General features: G+C 43.5%; 1 protein-coding gene across 11 annotated transcripts in view; it reads right to left on the bottom strand.

The window, feature by feature from the left end:
- The window catches only part of AOPEP (aminopeptidase O (putative)), a 430,010-nt gene that overhangs the window by 82,369 nt on the left and 334,154 nt on the right, over window positions 1-13,487 (bottom strand). For 10 of the 11 annotated variants that reach the window (XM_054502563.2, XM_063649702.1, XM_063649703.1 and 7 more), the window contains one exon: window positions 6,059-6,175. In XM_054502563.2, the coding sequence (XP_054358538.1) occupies window positions 6,059-6,175 (117 nt within the window). Of the gene's footprint in view, window positions 1-6,058; window positions 6,176-13,487 lie in introns of those variants that run through there. The other variant, XM_054502566.2, reaches the window with a different exon arrangement.

Genomic DNA, 13,487 nt, shown 5'->3' with positions numbered 1-13,487 from the left:
ACACTCTGCAACCAATGGCTTTTCTGATAAAGTCTGGCTGAACCTGTAGCTAAACTAAAATCCACCTATTAAATGCCCTCTCTCTTTAAACAGATAAATGCTAAGCTGACTATTTAAGAAAAATTAGCCAGATTATGCTGTCCATGGCTCACTTCTTTACTTTCATTGCTATAAATTCACAGTAAACAAAACACAATCTTCAGGAACAACACAGGAAATTATTAATCTAAAAAAGAAAGTTCTTTGTGATTTTAGATCAGCTTATTTTTAAAAAAATCCCTTTATCACAGTATAACAGGGGAGATGCTGTTGCAGGCTTTCCACAAGAAAGTTCCAGAGGCACTGAATTGAATAACAGAAAGAAAACCCTAAGAAAGATGTACTGAGAGACAGACCATCCTGACTTTGAAGGAATGTTCTGAAACATCGATTAAATGTTTCATAAACCAAATAAGACAAAGAAAAAATACACAAATAAAACCAGAGTTATATAAGAACTCTATTATTTCTCCTATCACAAAAAGCAGATGGTTTAAAAAGATATGTCTAAAGTAACTAAAGACAATTACCCCAATCCCTTTTTTCAATCTATACCCACCCACCTTTTAAACTCTAGAAAAGGAATAATGTTCTGTCAAACGGACAGCCGTGACCCTCACAAGCATGGTCTCAGCTTTCTAAAAACCTGAAGTCACACTACTCACAGGCCATGTTCTAAAGTTCAGATTCATCGGTATCTGGCCTCTTGATCTGTAACCTAAGGTTGATGGCATCAACAGGCCAGTAAGCCAGACCCCTGTACCTGCAATCATACTGTGAGAAACGGCCTAATGCTGAGTTTCTGTGGGTTGCCAGGTGGAGGTGGCAAGTGTCAACTTGCCCTTTCGGGATCCCGGGGGGACCTGGTTCCTTGTATTTTACCCTATAAAAGCACTTCACTAATTGCACACACTACTCTGACACTCCCCAATGGTGTCCTTTTTCATGTTCAATCTGAAAACCTGCCTTGTAGGGCTCTGTTCCCCAATGGTGCCTCCTGACAATGCTGGATGATGACGTGGTGAGCCAGCTGGCTTAGTAATGAGGCCCTGGATTCACCTGCACCAAGGGCAGCCAGCAGGAGAAGGGGAGGAGAGGAAAAGGGGGCCTGCGTGGGCCCCCTAGACATCACCAAGATGGTGCCGGCGCCTTGGCACTGCTCCTACTCATAAGCCTCGGTGTCCTACGGGGCAGAGGCCTTGGTGCCAGCACTATGGTGGGAGAGGCAGAGCTGGGTGCTGCCCTCACACACCACCATGATGACAGGACCTGACGTCAGCACAGCCAGAGTTTCTGCCTTTATTACGCTTAGACTCTGGATCGAGGCAGACAAGAGGAAGGACTTCTAAGTTCAGCACATTACATATTAATAAATCTAAAGCATCAAGCATCCTGAAATGGCAACGGAGCCCAAAGAGATTATATCTAACCTTTCCTCTAAGCCACTCTGTAACAAAATAAAATAGAAATGTCTTATTTGTAGCCAGAATACTATGAAAAAGCAACCAGGGAAGAAAAAGAAGCTCCAACAGCAGGGAAAATACCCTCCTGAACACTTCACATCTCCAGGTCCTCCAAAGCAGAAGACGAAAGTCGTCTCTAATGGAAAGAGTTCTAGCACTGAAAGGAATGAACAGAACCACAACTATGGATCAATTTTAGAATCTGGAGATGTAACAACCATTAAACCTTCATTCTTTGCCCCTTTGGTAAGTTCCTCTAGAGTTCTATTAATCATTAAGTGCTTGAGTCACAGAACTATGCTTTTGGCCCAAATAAAATTCATAAATGAGCATTAAAGCTGTCACATGATTTTGTTGCTGGAGTCACAACTTCCACCTTTGGACTGCAAATAAATGCTATGGTGCTTTCTTCCCAAGTAAACAATGTATTAGTAACAGCGTATTAAGATAAATACCAGCTTGTGGACTCGCCCCCCCACCACTGGCTTGTGTACGATGCATCAAAAGAGGTAGACGAGGCCAGGCGCGGTGGCTCACGCCTGTAATCCCAGCACTTTGGGAAGCCAAGGCAGGTGGATTATGAGGTCAGGAGTTCGAGACCAGCCTGGCCAAGATGGTGAAACCCCATGTCTATTAAAATACAAAAAATTGGCTGAGCGTGGTGGTGGGCACCTGTAATCCAGCTACTCGGGAGGCTGAGGTAGAACTGCTTGAACCTGGGAGGTGGAGGTTGCAGTGAGCCAAGATCGTGCCACTGCACTCCAGCCTGGGGGACACAGCGAGACTCCATCTCAAACATACAAACAAAAAAGATATAGAGGAGACCTAGACCCATTACACAGGGTCTGCAGGGCCTCTTCAGCTACTGCCCGTGCTACGGGACAGGCCTGTGACACTGGTCGTTTTTTCCATTTCCAATCAACCTGGAGTTTCCTTTCTATCCAGGAAGGCAGCCGGATGAGTGCTGAAACAGGTATGCCCTTACAATCTGTTTCCTCACATTCACTTGCTCCTACTAGTTTAGTTTGCAGTTCTACATGAAAGAGTGGAGCCTCCCAAGGTTACATTCTTTGGCACTTTGGGAGAGTATAGCTGGCTCAGGGTAGCCTCTAAATGTTGTTAGCAAGTTTTTTCTAGCTACTCCCCTCTGTGCTGACACCTTACTGATATTTTTTTTTTTTTGAAACTGCCTTTTGTCAATTAGCTGCAGTCAGTCAGCAGGAAGAGCTGCTCACGTGCACACGAGCACCTGGGGCCAGGCATGAGGGCCAGATCCTGAAGGGAGACCTCCAGCGAAGCGGCACCCCGGAGAAGACAGAGTCACAACACACGATACCCACACTTTCTTGCTCCAATCCAATCTCGGAGTCCTCTTCCTTTCAATCAACACTATTTCCCCCATACAGTGAAGGGAAGAACGGGTGCTACCAACTTCTCCCAGAAAACTAATGTTCTCGTTCAGCATATCAACCAAACTCAAAGCAGGGCACGCTGCAGCGTGGGCCTTTCTGATTCGTGGCCACCAGCAAAACATCGCAGGGGGAGCCCATCCCCTGAGGCGTGGCCCCAGTCTGAAAGCGCTCAGTGGAGTCTGCAGAGATCTGAAAGCGCTCAGTGGAGTCTGCGGAGATCTGAAAGCGCTCAGTGGAGTCTGCGGAGATCTGAAAGCACTCTAGAGTCTGCAGAGATGCTGCTGCCTGAAGGTCAGTCATGGACTTCCTGGGGGAAAGGGGTCAGAAAGCCAAGGTCCAGGGATCCTCACCTCACTGCCATGGGTAGCTGTTTTTACAGCTTAATGAGACCTGCTAAGGCAGGCAGGAAATGTGTTACTTAAAAAGGGATCTTAGATAACATCTTTTGTTCCCAGAGTTAGCTGTCAAATATATTTTTTAAACTTTTATGGCTATTTGAGAAATATACTCAAAAACTGCAGAGACAAGGTGCTTCTGTGGACTGAATTTCCCTTTCGCTCATTTTCCGTGCTGACTGCAGTGGCCCAGCACCAGCCCATAGTCCTGAGGCCTGCTACATACAAGATGGCTGACTTTGAGGTCAGTTTCACTCTCCAGGCCAAGGAGCATCAAGGAGCGCAGCCTGTGCCCGCCCTGCAGAGGGGTGGCAAGGCAGGAGGTAGCCTGGGATGGTTTGCCTACTCCACCCATGCTCTCAACTCTGTCTGTCCTTGAGCACTTTTCCTTTCACATTCTGAACACGGGGGCTTTGCCTCCATGAAGAGCATACACCTGGGTCTTCTCATCACGTGATGCAGGCACATGGAGGGCAGGCAGGCTGTGCATAACCTGAGATAGTATTCAGAACCCTGGCCCCACAACCCCTTGACATTCAAGCCCTTGGCAAGCAGCCGCAGCAGACTCAGTGCTACACTCAGAAAATCAGACCAACACATCAGATGCTCTGTGAACACGGCCCGTACACAGAAGCAACACACATAGAAAGAATGGTTAATAGTAATCTCGTCCCTCCTTTCTTCCTTCTCTGTGTGGGTGGGCCTGTACCGGCCCATCCACATGGAAGGAGGGAGGGACAGACGGGGATGGCAGCCCAGGAGCTAAAGCAACCATGGAACAGACTTCTCACTTGCAGCCGCTACATCTCAAACACGCTGCTCAGCCAACAAAACTCCTCAGTGCACTTTGCCATGAGGAGCAGGAGCAGCTGGAGGCAGCAAGCTTACCCTTCTGGAAAGGTAGCTTTACATATGCATCTCAGTCACATGTAGAGCAAGGGAAGCCTTTCTGCATATCTCGAAAATATAGGGGCACAGCAGGTAAAGAAATCTGCCCCCACCAGGTCCCAAGCACCCCTGTGCTGTACTAGAGATCTGCCACATCAGCCTGGGCAGGTGTTTCTGCACCAGCCACCTAATTCAACACTGGCCTTAGCACCCACAGCCAATCATTTACTTAGGAGCTGTCTTTTCAGAAGAATGTAAGCTTCCTAAGGGTAACTAACCTTGCCTGTCACTTCCACTGCTATATTCCTCGTGCCTAGTGGAATAGTGGAATACTTGTGAATCGCATGAACACGGACCACACTGGTCATATAAACTGAGCAAAGATGTAATGAGACCCTAGCGTCTCATCACCAGGGATCTAGCTGAAGAGACTGCCTTGTCCAGCATCATGACATAGTTTGTGCAATATAAAACAAGCAAGTAAATAAAACCTATTATACTTCTCAAAGGTTCTAAGAGGTTATATATAACAACTAAGTTGAGCTGCAATAACAGGACATGTTGTATGCTAAACGGAAGGGGGCCACCTCATGGTTTCCAGACATCAAGTGACAGGTGCCCAGCGCCTGCTCTGATCCTCCCCTCTGTCCATGCCCATCACAGGGTCCTGGAGGTTCGGTGGTACTCCACCCTGATTAAAACACAGCCTAATGACTATATATAGCAAAGTCTTTTAAACACTAATTAAAAATAACAGTCTGGCATTTGAGAACTCCTACATACAAAAATAAGAGCTGAAATAAACAGCAACACTTGTAAATTTGGTCTATGCTCAGGTGGGTAAAAAGCTACATGTCTCCTCTGGAGTTTTTCAATCACTCTTGAGTTTATGGGGCTTTAAAATGCCTAACAATGGCCATCTTACCTTGTCGTTAATAAGGAATGGGCTTTTCTCAATCACTCCATTTTAATGATTATAAAATTCATTACAATAATATTTAACCTAATATATCCCAAATATCACTAACACTATAATCAATCGTGACACATTAAGTTATTTTGTCTTTCTTCATTCAATGTCTTCGCTATTCATTGTGCATTTTATACTTACAGCACATCTCAACTCAAAATAGCTGCATTTAAGTGTTTAACAGCCACACATGGCTAATGGCTGCTGTACTAGACCGCACAGTTTTAAAATGTTCAAAACCAAACTTACTTTCTGCATTTTGGGAGTCTTATATTAAAAGAGGTTTTCTGTTTAAGCTCTTGTTTTTACTTAAGATGTCTGAATACATTATTTACTATTTTGTATTTTTTTTAAACCCTGGAATTTGTCTTAGGTTTCACATTGCATTCCTCACAATAAGGTAGAAGATATTAAGGACTACATCACATTGCTTTCTCGCAAGCATCCAACTGCCTTTTCCAACTACAGCTGCTAGATTTAGTTTCCATTCCCTTCACACATGGCTGCTGCCCTGCCCTAACTGAATGCAACCAAGAAGCTCTGACACATCTGAGCCAAGTTTCCTTCATGTGCAACAGAATGGCACCACCGTCAGTGGGCACAATGACCCACCCAAGTTTACAACTCAAAAACATTCCACTCATTCCTTTAGGAGATTTATGCCCATCTTTATGATTTAAGAAGAGGGGAAAACTGAAGACCTGAAAATACTCTGGTTAGAAGCATAAGCATAATCAGATTAAAGCACTTAGTTCTTCATTCATACAGCAAACACATGGGATTCTGCTAACAGAAAATGGTGGTTTCAATAGTTTGGGACTGTAATGGGATCACCATTCTTCACCAACAGTGGGGACCTGCTGGTTAAACTCCGAGAGTGTTCCTGGTTACCTCTGCATCCTGATCCTGGAGGTGGTATGTCCTCTGGAGGCTTTGCAGAGTTCGGGGGCTCAGAGTCTTCTGCTCCAAGAGATGCTCCAGAAGCAAGACCAGCTGGTCTGGAAGAAGCTAAAGACAAAACCAAACAGCCTATGAAAATGCCATTCAGTTGATGAGAAACTAAACCCAAATGTTCAGACTGAAGACCACATACCCAGGGTAACCTGGGTGCTTTCAGCATATATCGGCAACATGGAAAGACTGTTCAGCTGAGTTTTGTAATTCCTCAGGGTCTACATTGTCTGTATTCCCAAAGACACTACATTCTGGGGTCTGATTAGGCCCCGTTTTCCATGACTAATCATTTCAGTTCTATACTTAGAGCAGATCAAAACTGTGCTTATCTTAATAAAACATTATCGTGGTTTACTGGATCTCTTCCTTTACAGCACGCATACACCAGAAAATGTAATTTAGCCTAGACAAAGATTCAAGGAGCCATCAAATTATAGGCAAACACCTGGAAATTTCATAGAAGTAAGATGCGGCATTCAGTCTTTTTACCACAGAAGCTCTGCGAATACACCTGCTGCACACTGAGAAATAAAGAGCACATACTGAAAGAACTGTGTCTTCCCTCCATTACAAAAATCATAAACTTATAATCCATTAAAAAGCTCAAAAGGCTGTACACAACTATATGTGCACCTACACACACACACACACAGTTACCCATATTCCTGAGTTCTCATACAGGAATGGTCAAAAGTGGTGTTACAAGTTAAGGGCAAAGACAGGAGGTAGTCTTTACATGGTACAAAAATAAAACACAATGTATGTGAAATACAAGAAATGAAGAGAAGCATGTGTAAGACTTCATCCGTGTTACTCGCTATGGGGCAGCAGGGCCAGGCCTGGTGGCCCTGTGAGATCGGCCCTATAGTGCACTGGAGGAAGAATCAATTTGAGATACGCCTTGTAGGAAGTGAAAATATTTATTCTAAAATCGAGATTTTAAAATTAATCCTATGAATTCCATGGTTCTCTCTGCTGAGCTTCTCTCCATCCCTGTGTATGTGCGGATCATTCCTGTCAATCCCAATTACAGGTCTGGAAGCTGATATCAAGTCAACAGTACATTCATAAGAACACCTGGATTTTAATTGCCACTTTCTGATGTTCTAAAACAATTTTTAAAAAGTACTGGTTTCCCTCCCTGCTCCTCATCTTTCTGCCCGCAGTGTGCACTCTGCCTGACCCTCCCTACCCCCTACCCCCTTACCCCCTCACTCATTCACACACACACATATACTTTTCCAAAAGGTATGCGGGGGGCAACAGGCAGACAGCAAGCACTGCAAACACCACACCCACCGCACCATTCCACTAGGTATCTGTTTTCTCACCTCACCCTTCTAAGTTCTAAGAAAGCCCCCACTTGCCTGCAGACAGAGGCAGAAAGAAAGGAGACAGACACCAATGCAATCACTTGGTTCTTGGGTATATTCTGTACTTCATAACTTTGCTTCATCTGAAAGACATGCTGTGGCTATTCTCTCAGGAGAAACAAGGCGCCTTCAGCAAAACTGCAGTACAATCAGCACTGACAAGGACCCAAAGAATTACTAACGCTCCATTTCTTTTCACGAGAAGTCAAGTAATTGCAGCATGTTTTAAAGATATCAAATTACTACATAACTACTTGTAACAAAATCACCCATCTACCATACGATATTAAAAAGAAATCTACTGTTTTACAGAAGAGGCCAAACCCAGGCCCCCAGCCTCTGGTGGGCCTCCTCACCACTCATACCATGAACACTGCCGGGTGCATGTGGGTATCTAGCACTTCTGCCCAGGCAGCCCAGTGAGACCGGTTCTCTTTCTCCCTCTGCCCTCCTTCTCCTTCCAGTTCATCTCACCCTTCAGCCTCCTGTGATGTTCCAAGAGAGGTGCTTTCCTGCAGGAGGCTGAGCCTTCAACCCATGGCCTCAAGCACCCCTAACGCGTCTCCCAGGGCCGCTGACTGAATGCCCTCCAGCCCTTGAGCTCTCTTCCCAGTGTCTTCCTTTTCACCCCGGTTGTGGGCTCTCCCCACTTCACCGCACTACTACTCTTTGTTGTGCTGCTGTCAAACAGCAGCTCCACGAGGGGTACTCAGGCCAGGCCACCACAGTAGATGGGGACCTGCTCTACCCCACAAACACTCAAAACTGGTGAGCAGCATTTCTCAAGACAGTCCGAGGACAACAGGAGCCCGGCATCAAGGCCCCTCCAGACAAAGGCAGGCAGGCTTTGGGGAATGGGCTCAGCCTCACAGAGAAGTGATTCTCGGCACCACAAGCGCCTAAACACCCTTTGCCAGAAGTGGGGCCTCATTTGCTAATTAAATACAGAAGGAACCAGCCCTGCCAAATTGCAGAATTACAGGGAAGGGGAGAGCAGAAAGAAAAGCATCTCCCCATATTATACGCTTGTGCTTACAAAGAAGCCTACTGTTAGAACTCTCATTTGGGATTTGGTCTAAACTAAAGAGACACACAGAGCAAAGAAATCCTGAGTAAGACAACTAGCTTGGTCCTCAACTTACCCCAACTAGGTTTAACCAACAGATACAGCTCCAGTTTAAAATCAAACAATCACCTATATGTGAACCTAAAAAATACCTGCATTCATACCTGTATATCTGAGTTTTCTTTTAAGCTGAAAGCTCAGCATCTCTACACAGAAACAGAACCAAAAGGATCAATGGAAGCTTTTGTCCTCTCCAAATTTTACACAATGAAAATATTTAAAGCTAAACTCCCTGACTTAAGACCGTGAGATGGAAGGAAGGGAGGGAGCACACTGACTGACTCTAATTTGAGAGAGGTAAGGAGAAAGGGTGGACACTCCCCTCAGGTATCTGCTCCCCCTAAAACAAGGTCCCCGACCACAGTGCTGCCAGAGCCAGCTTCATGCTCCCAGGTTTCTGTGAGTCCCATTCTTCTGAACAGACTTGAAATGACTCTCACTTGGTAAACAACCTGTGGCCACCTGGCTTTTAGTTGTAACTATTCTAACTCATGGGGGGAAACGTAGTTTCTGAAAAAAGCAGGGAAAAAATCAGTGAACAAACGTCATTTTGGGACACAGACAATAAAACTAATAAAGCATCTTTCATTCGCAAAGTACACATTACAACATTTTTAAAGGATGAGATAATAGACCTTAAAAAGAGGATATTGAAGCAAAAATGTGGTTAAACAGCTTCAATATATTTCTCTTTGTAAAATAAACACTTGCTCCCCGTAAAGCCACCCTACAAATGAAAGAGCAGTGGTCATGCAATAAACCAAAATGTTTGTAAAGCAAGTGAAAGAGACCACATATCAGCAGATCTGCTCAAGGCAGCACCGGGTGGTACGAGGAGCCCGGGGCGGGCACAGGGGGAGTTGGACATGCTATGTGGACCACTCCACTTCCACCCACGTGGAAATCAAAGCAAACTTCACATGACTTCTAGGCCAACTGCGTTTATTTATTTATTTTAAGATCAGCTGAATTTAAGACTGAAAGGCCAGCTGTGTTTCATACAGCAGCACCGGCGGGAGAGAGATAAGGCTTTGGTCGTACCACAGAGTGATCGTGAAAAATAAAGGACCTTACCTCCAAGCATCACCACCTAAGAAAGCAGCTCCTTCAGACAGTATAAAAAGAACTTGCCTTTATTTCTGGGGGCCCAACAGTGCTCACACCCACAGTTCAACAGTGACAGGAATGCAAAAGTCCTTTGCTTTGCATAAACAAGAAATACATGATGGGGTTATTTTTTCCATACGGAGACCAGCTCATTATTTTTAAAATGCATCTGCCTCGGAAATTTACACAAAATAGGACTACAAGGTGCCAAAGTGATGTGGGTACTTGCAAGAGAACTTCACAGAACTATAAAACTTACTGAAATGAGTACAAGAAATAAAATGCTAAACGAGGTCAGTCAAGTACAAATGCTGCTTGTTAAGGATTTTAGAAGTCTGTGTTCTACTCTAAACATGGAAGATTTCATAGTTGCTAAATACTAAGAACTGTACAAAGAAAAAGTCCACTGCATGTTTTTCCCAACTTCAGAGTCGATGCAAGCTGTACGACTTTGAATGGTTTGGGAGAGTTTTTATGCATGCTCTTGGAAAGAAAATATGAATTTTCCAAACCCACCCTCCTAAACTAGAGGCAGCTCAACCAAAAAAAAACCTCTGACTCTTCCAGAAGCCTCTTACTGCTGTCATGGGGGCATCACTCACTCTGTGCTCCCAGAAGACCACCCACGCAACTGAGGTCCCGCCACCATTTCTTCCATTAGGATGATGCAAAACAGGCCAGCTCACCTCCTACATCAAAAAATGCCGTGGACATGTCTCATGACTGACCTTGCAGAGGCAGGGCCTGTGCAAGAGACCAGCAAATGGCAACATCCAAGCCCCATTGCCTGCACCCCTTCGAAAGCAAAGGAGGGCACCTCCCGGCGTGGCCCAGCTGGTGCACCGCAGCCTCACACGAAGAAAGTCACTGTGTGGCTCCCCAGACAGAGAATAAGCCTGGGACTAATGCAGCCACGGATTGACAGTGGCGTGAGTTCTATTATTACCCCATTATCACTCTGGGATCTGTGCCTAAATGAAGCATGCTTCCTCCCTGATGCCATTTCCTTTTATCCTGACTGGAAACTAAAAGCGGATCAATGGGGGCAATACATATGATGTCACTTCAATTTACAGCCACGGCCTCTCCCTCTCCAGTCTGTCTGAAACACACAGAAAGATCAATTCTTCCCAAAAATGGTTAAAAAATGCTTAGGGAGCATTCTTCTTCCAGAAAAGCATTCTCTGCTATATTTGTCTATGTTACTACGCAGGGAACTGTTTACATGGAACAAAAACAGAAGAAACGGTGGGGGTGGGGGGAATCTCAAATTCTGTATGCTGGAGACTTGCTGGCTGAAATTCAACACAAGCAGGTCCTTTGAAAGTCACATGCAGGCGGCCTTCGGGCAGGGGCACAATAGAAACCAGTTTTCTTTTGCCCCGTGGATTAAAAAGGTGATCCCACTGACATAAAATATCTTTCATTTTTATAAAGTTCCCCCAAAGTCTGACAAATCCCCTTTCACTCTTCCCAGAAAACACACCCACCTTAGCAGACCCTCAGGTTGCCCCTTCAGTCCACAGGTATGGGAGGAAACAGCTTCTAATCACACAGTGCCCTCATTAAAGGAGATGGAAAGCTTGGCTACAGGACACGAGACAGAACTTATAAACTAAGTCATCTTCCAGACTCGGCTCTGAACCAAATAAAACACAGTGAAAATCTCTACGCTGCATAAATTTTCACATGGTGCTTTTTGCCAATAAGGCAAAATTAAGACATAATCAATGAAGTTCCTCAAAACAAAACCAAGAGTTCTCCCTCCTCATAATCCAAAAAGAAACAGAAAACGTTCAGGGCCACAGAACCCAGGTGCAGTCACCCTTTACTGCCCACACACTAGCCAGGCTACAGTCTTCAATAAACAGTCTTCTTCCATCTGTTACTTTTTAAATGATAAACATTTCTAAGAAACAAAAGTAGACAACTTAATAATATGTACACATATCAGGTGTCTGCCCAAGAGCCTGCCTACTAGGATATCATGACAGAAATGAAATATATTTACTCTAAATTCGTAATTTGTATAATGGAAAAATACAATTGGTTTGAATTGCTGCTGAAAACACAATTCAGAAAAGAAAAACCTTTACATGTTGAAGCAAAAACTTAACATATTTTAAAGAATTGCCGAAACTTACAAATAGAAGTCTCTACTGTTCACATTATTTGTGGGGCGTAAAATTGGATTTGCCAGCAAAGGAAGTCACCAAATAATTGAGAGAAAAAAAATTTTCTTCAAAATAAAGAAAATCAATCAATTGGTGCATATTTGTCCAGCAGAATCAGTTATTTCTGATTATCAAACATCTTTAGGGAGTATGTCTATAAACAAATCTTGGAAAGAAAATTCAAGTAGCAGCAAATATTCATATAGCTCATTTTATACAGAGAAAAGCATATTTATTAGATTTTTGGGAAATTCTAATAGTTACAGTTCAAAAAGATTACTACAGATTTTGAGCCATGGTTTGCTTGTGGAGTTTCTAAAGTGGCACCACAGAACCTAAAACAGACACATACCATCATTAGCAAATACTATCTGAAATAATTTATTGGCATAAACAATTCTCATGTTTCCAGATTGTAAGGGTCAAATGTTCCTGTGTTATTATTCCCCTAACTCTTGTTAAAAGCATATACTATATGCAATCTAACACAAAGCATATTATTTAAATGATGAAACATGCAATCCTCTGGTCAACTGGATCTCTTACAACCATGTGTACATTAATATTTTATGCTATTATATATGTTGGAAGCATCATAAACACTCAAACTGAAAATTTCCAAGTATTTCACAAGAGATGTGTGAGATCCTTGTGTCCACCTCCCCAACCTCAGATCCTGCCAGACCAATTACAAGGGGCCAAAGCGAAAACATTCCTGATCTATGCTTCTCAAGAAAATCATCACTCATGAAAAAGAAACTGTAAATTCCTAAGTGATTCCGTCTATTCACGCTGCCACGACAACAATGGCATGTTCAATATATGGCTGAATATTTCTAAAGAAACTGGAATACTTTAAAGTATCAGAATATTCCTAACTTTTCTTGTATTCACATTTTCATAAAAATTTCCTTCTTTTTGTTTCCTTAGAATTAATGCTTTTGCCACAAGTGGTAGCTCACGCCTGTAATCCCAGCACTCTGGGAGGCCTAGACAGGAGAATGGCTTGAGCTCAGGAGTTTCAGACCAGCCTGAGCAACACAGTGAGACCTCGCTCCTTACCCACCCCCAAAATTAGGTGTGGTGATATGCGCCTGTAGTCCCAGCTATTTGGGAGGCTGAGGTGGGAGGATCATCTGAGCCCTGGAGTTGGAGGCTGTGGTGAGCTATGATTAATCCACTAGACTTCAGCCTGGGCAACAGAGCAAGACTCTGTATCCAACAACAACAACAAAAAAGAATTAATGCTCTTACCTAAATTAATAAGTGTACTTAATACTTATTGTATTTATCTTGAAGGAGAGTATACATTTTATAATTCTGAGTTCCTAATTTACAAACAGTGACATTTGCTAGCTCCAATTCTAGTTACACATTAACTTATGACCCGTTAAAGCCCAGAATATGAATATACCTTTACTGTGAAAAAAAATGGTTGGCTGAGTCTATGAATCAAAACATCCTATATGGTATGTGGTCATGCAATGGAATACTATGTAGCTATTAAAAAGAATGAGATGGAATTATTTTTGTAATACAGGAAGATGGCAAGAAATGTTTATAGAAAAAAGGTTCAGAATAAAATG

This window comes from Pongo pygmaeus, chromosome 13 (genome assembly GCF_028885625.2).
Source record: "Pongo pygmaeus isolate AG05252 chromosome 13, NHGRI_mPonPyg2-v2.0_pri, whole genome shotgun sequence".
NCBI lineage: Eukaryota > Metazoa > Chordata > Mammalia > Primates > Hominidae > Pongo > Pongo pygmaeus.
Note: the sequence above shows the minus strand (reverse complement) of the source record. Positions and strands in the feature narration are given on the sequence as shown.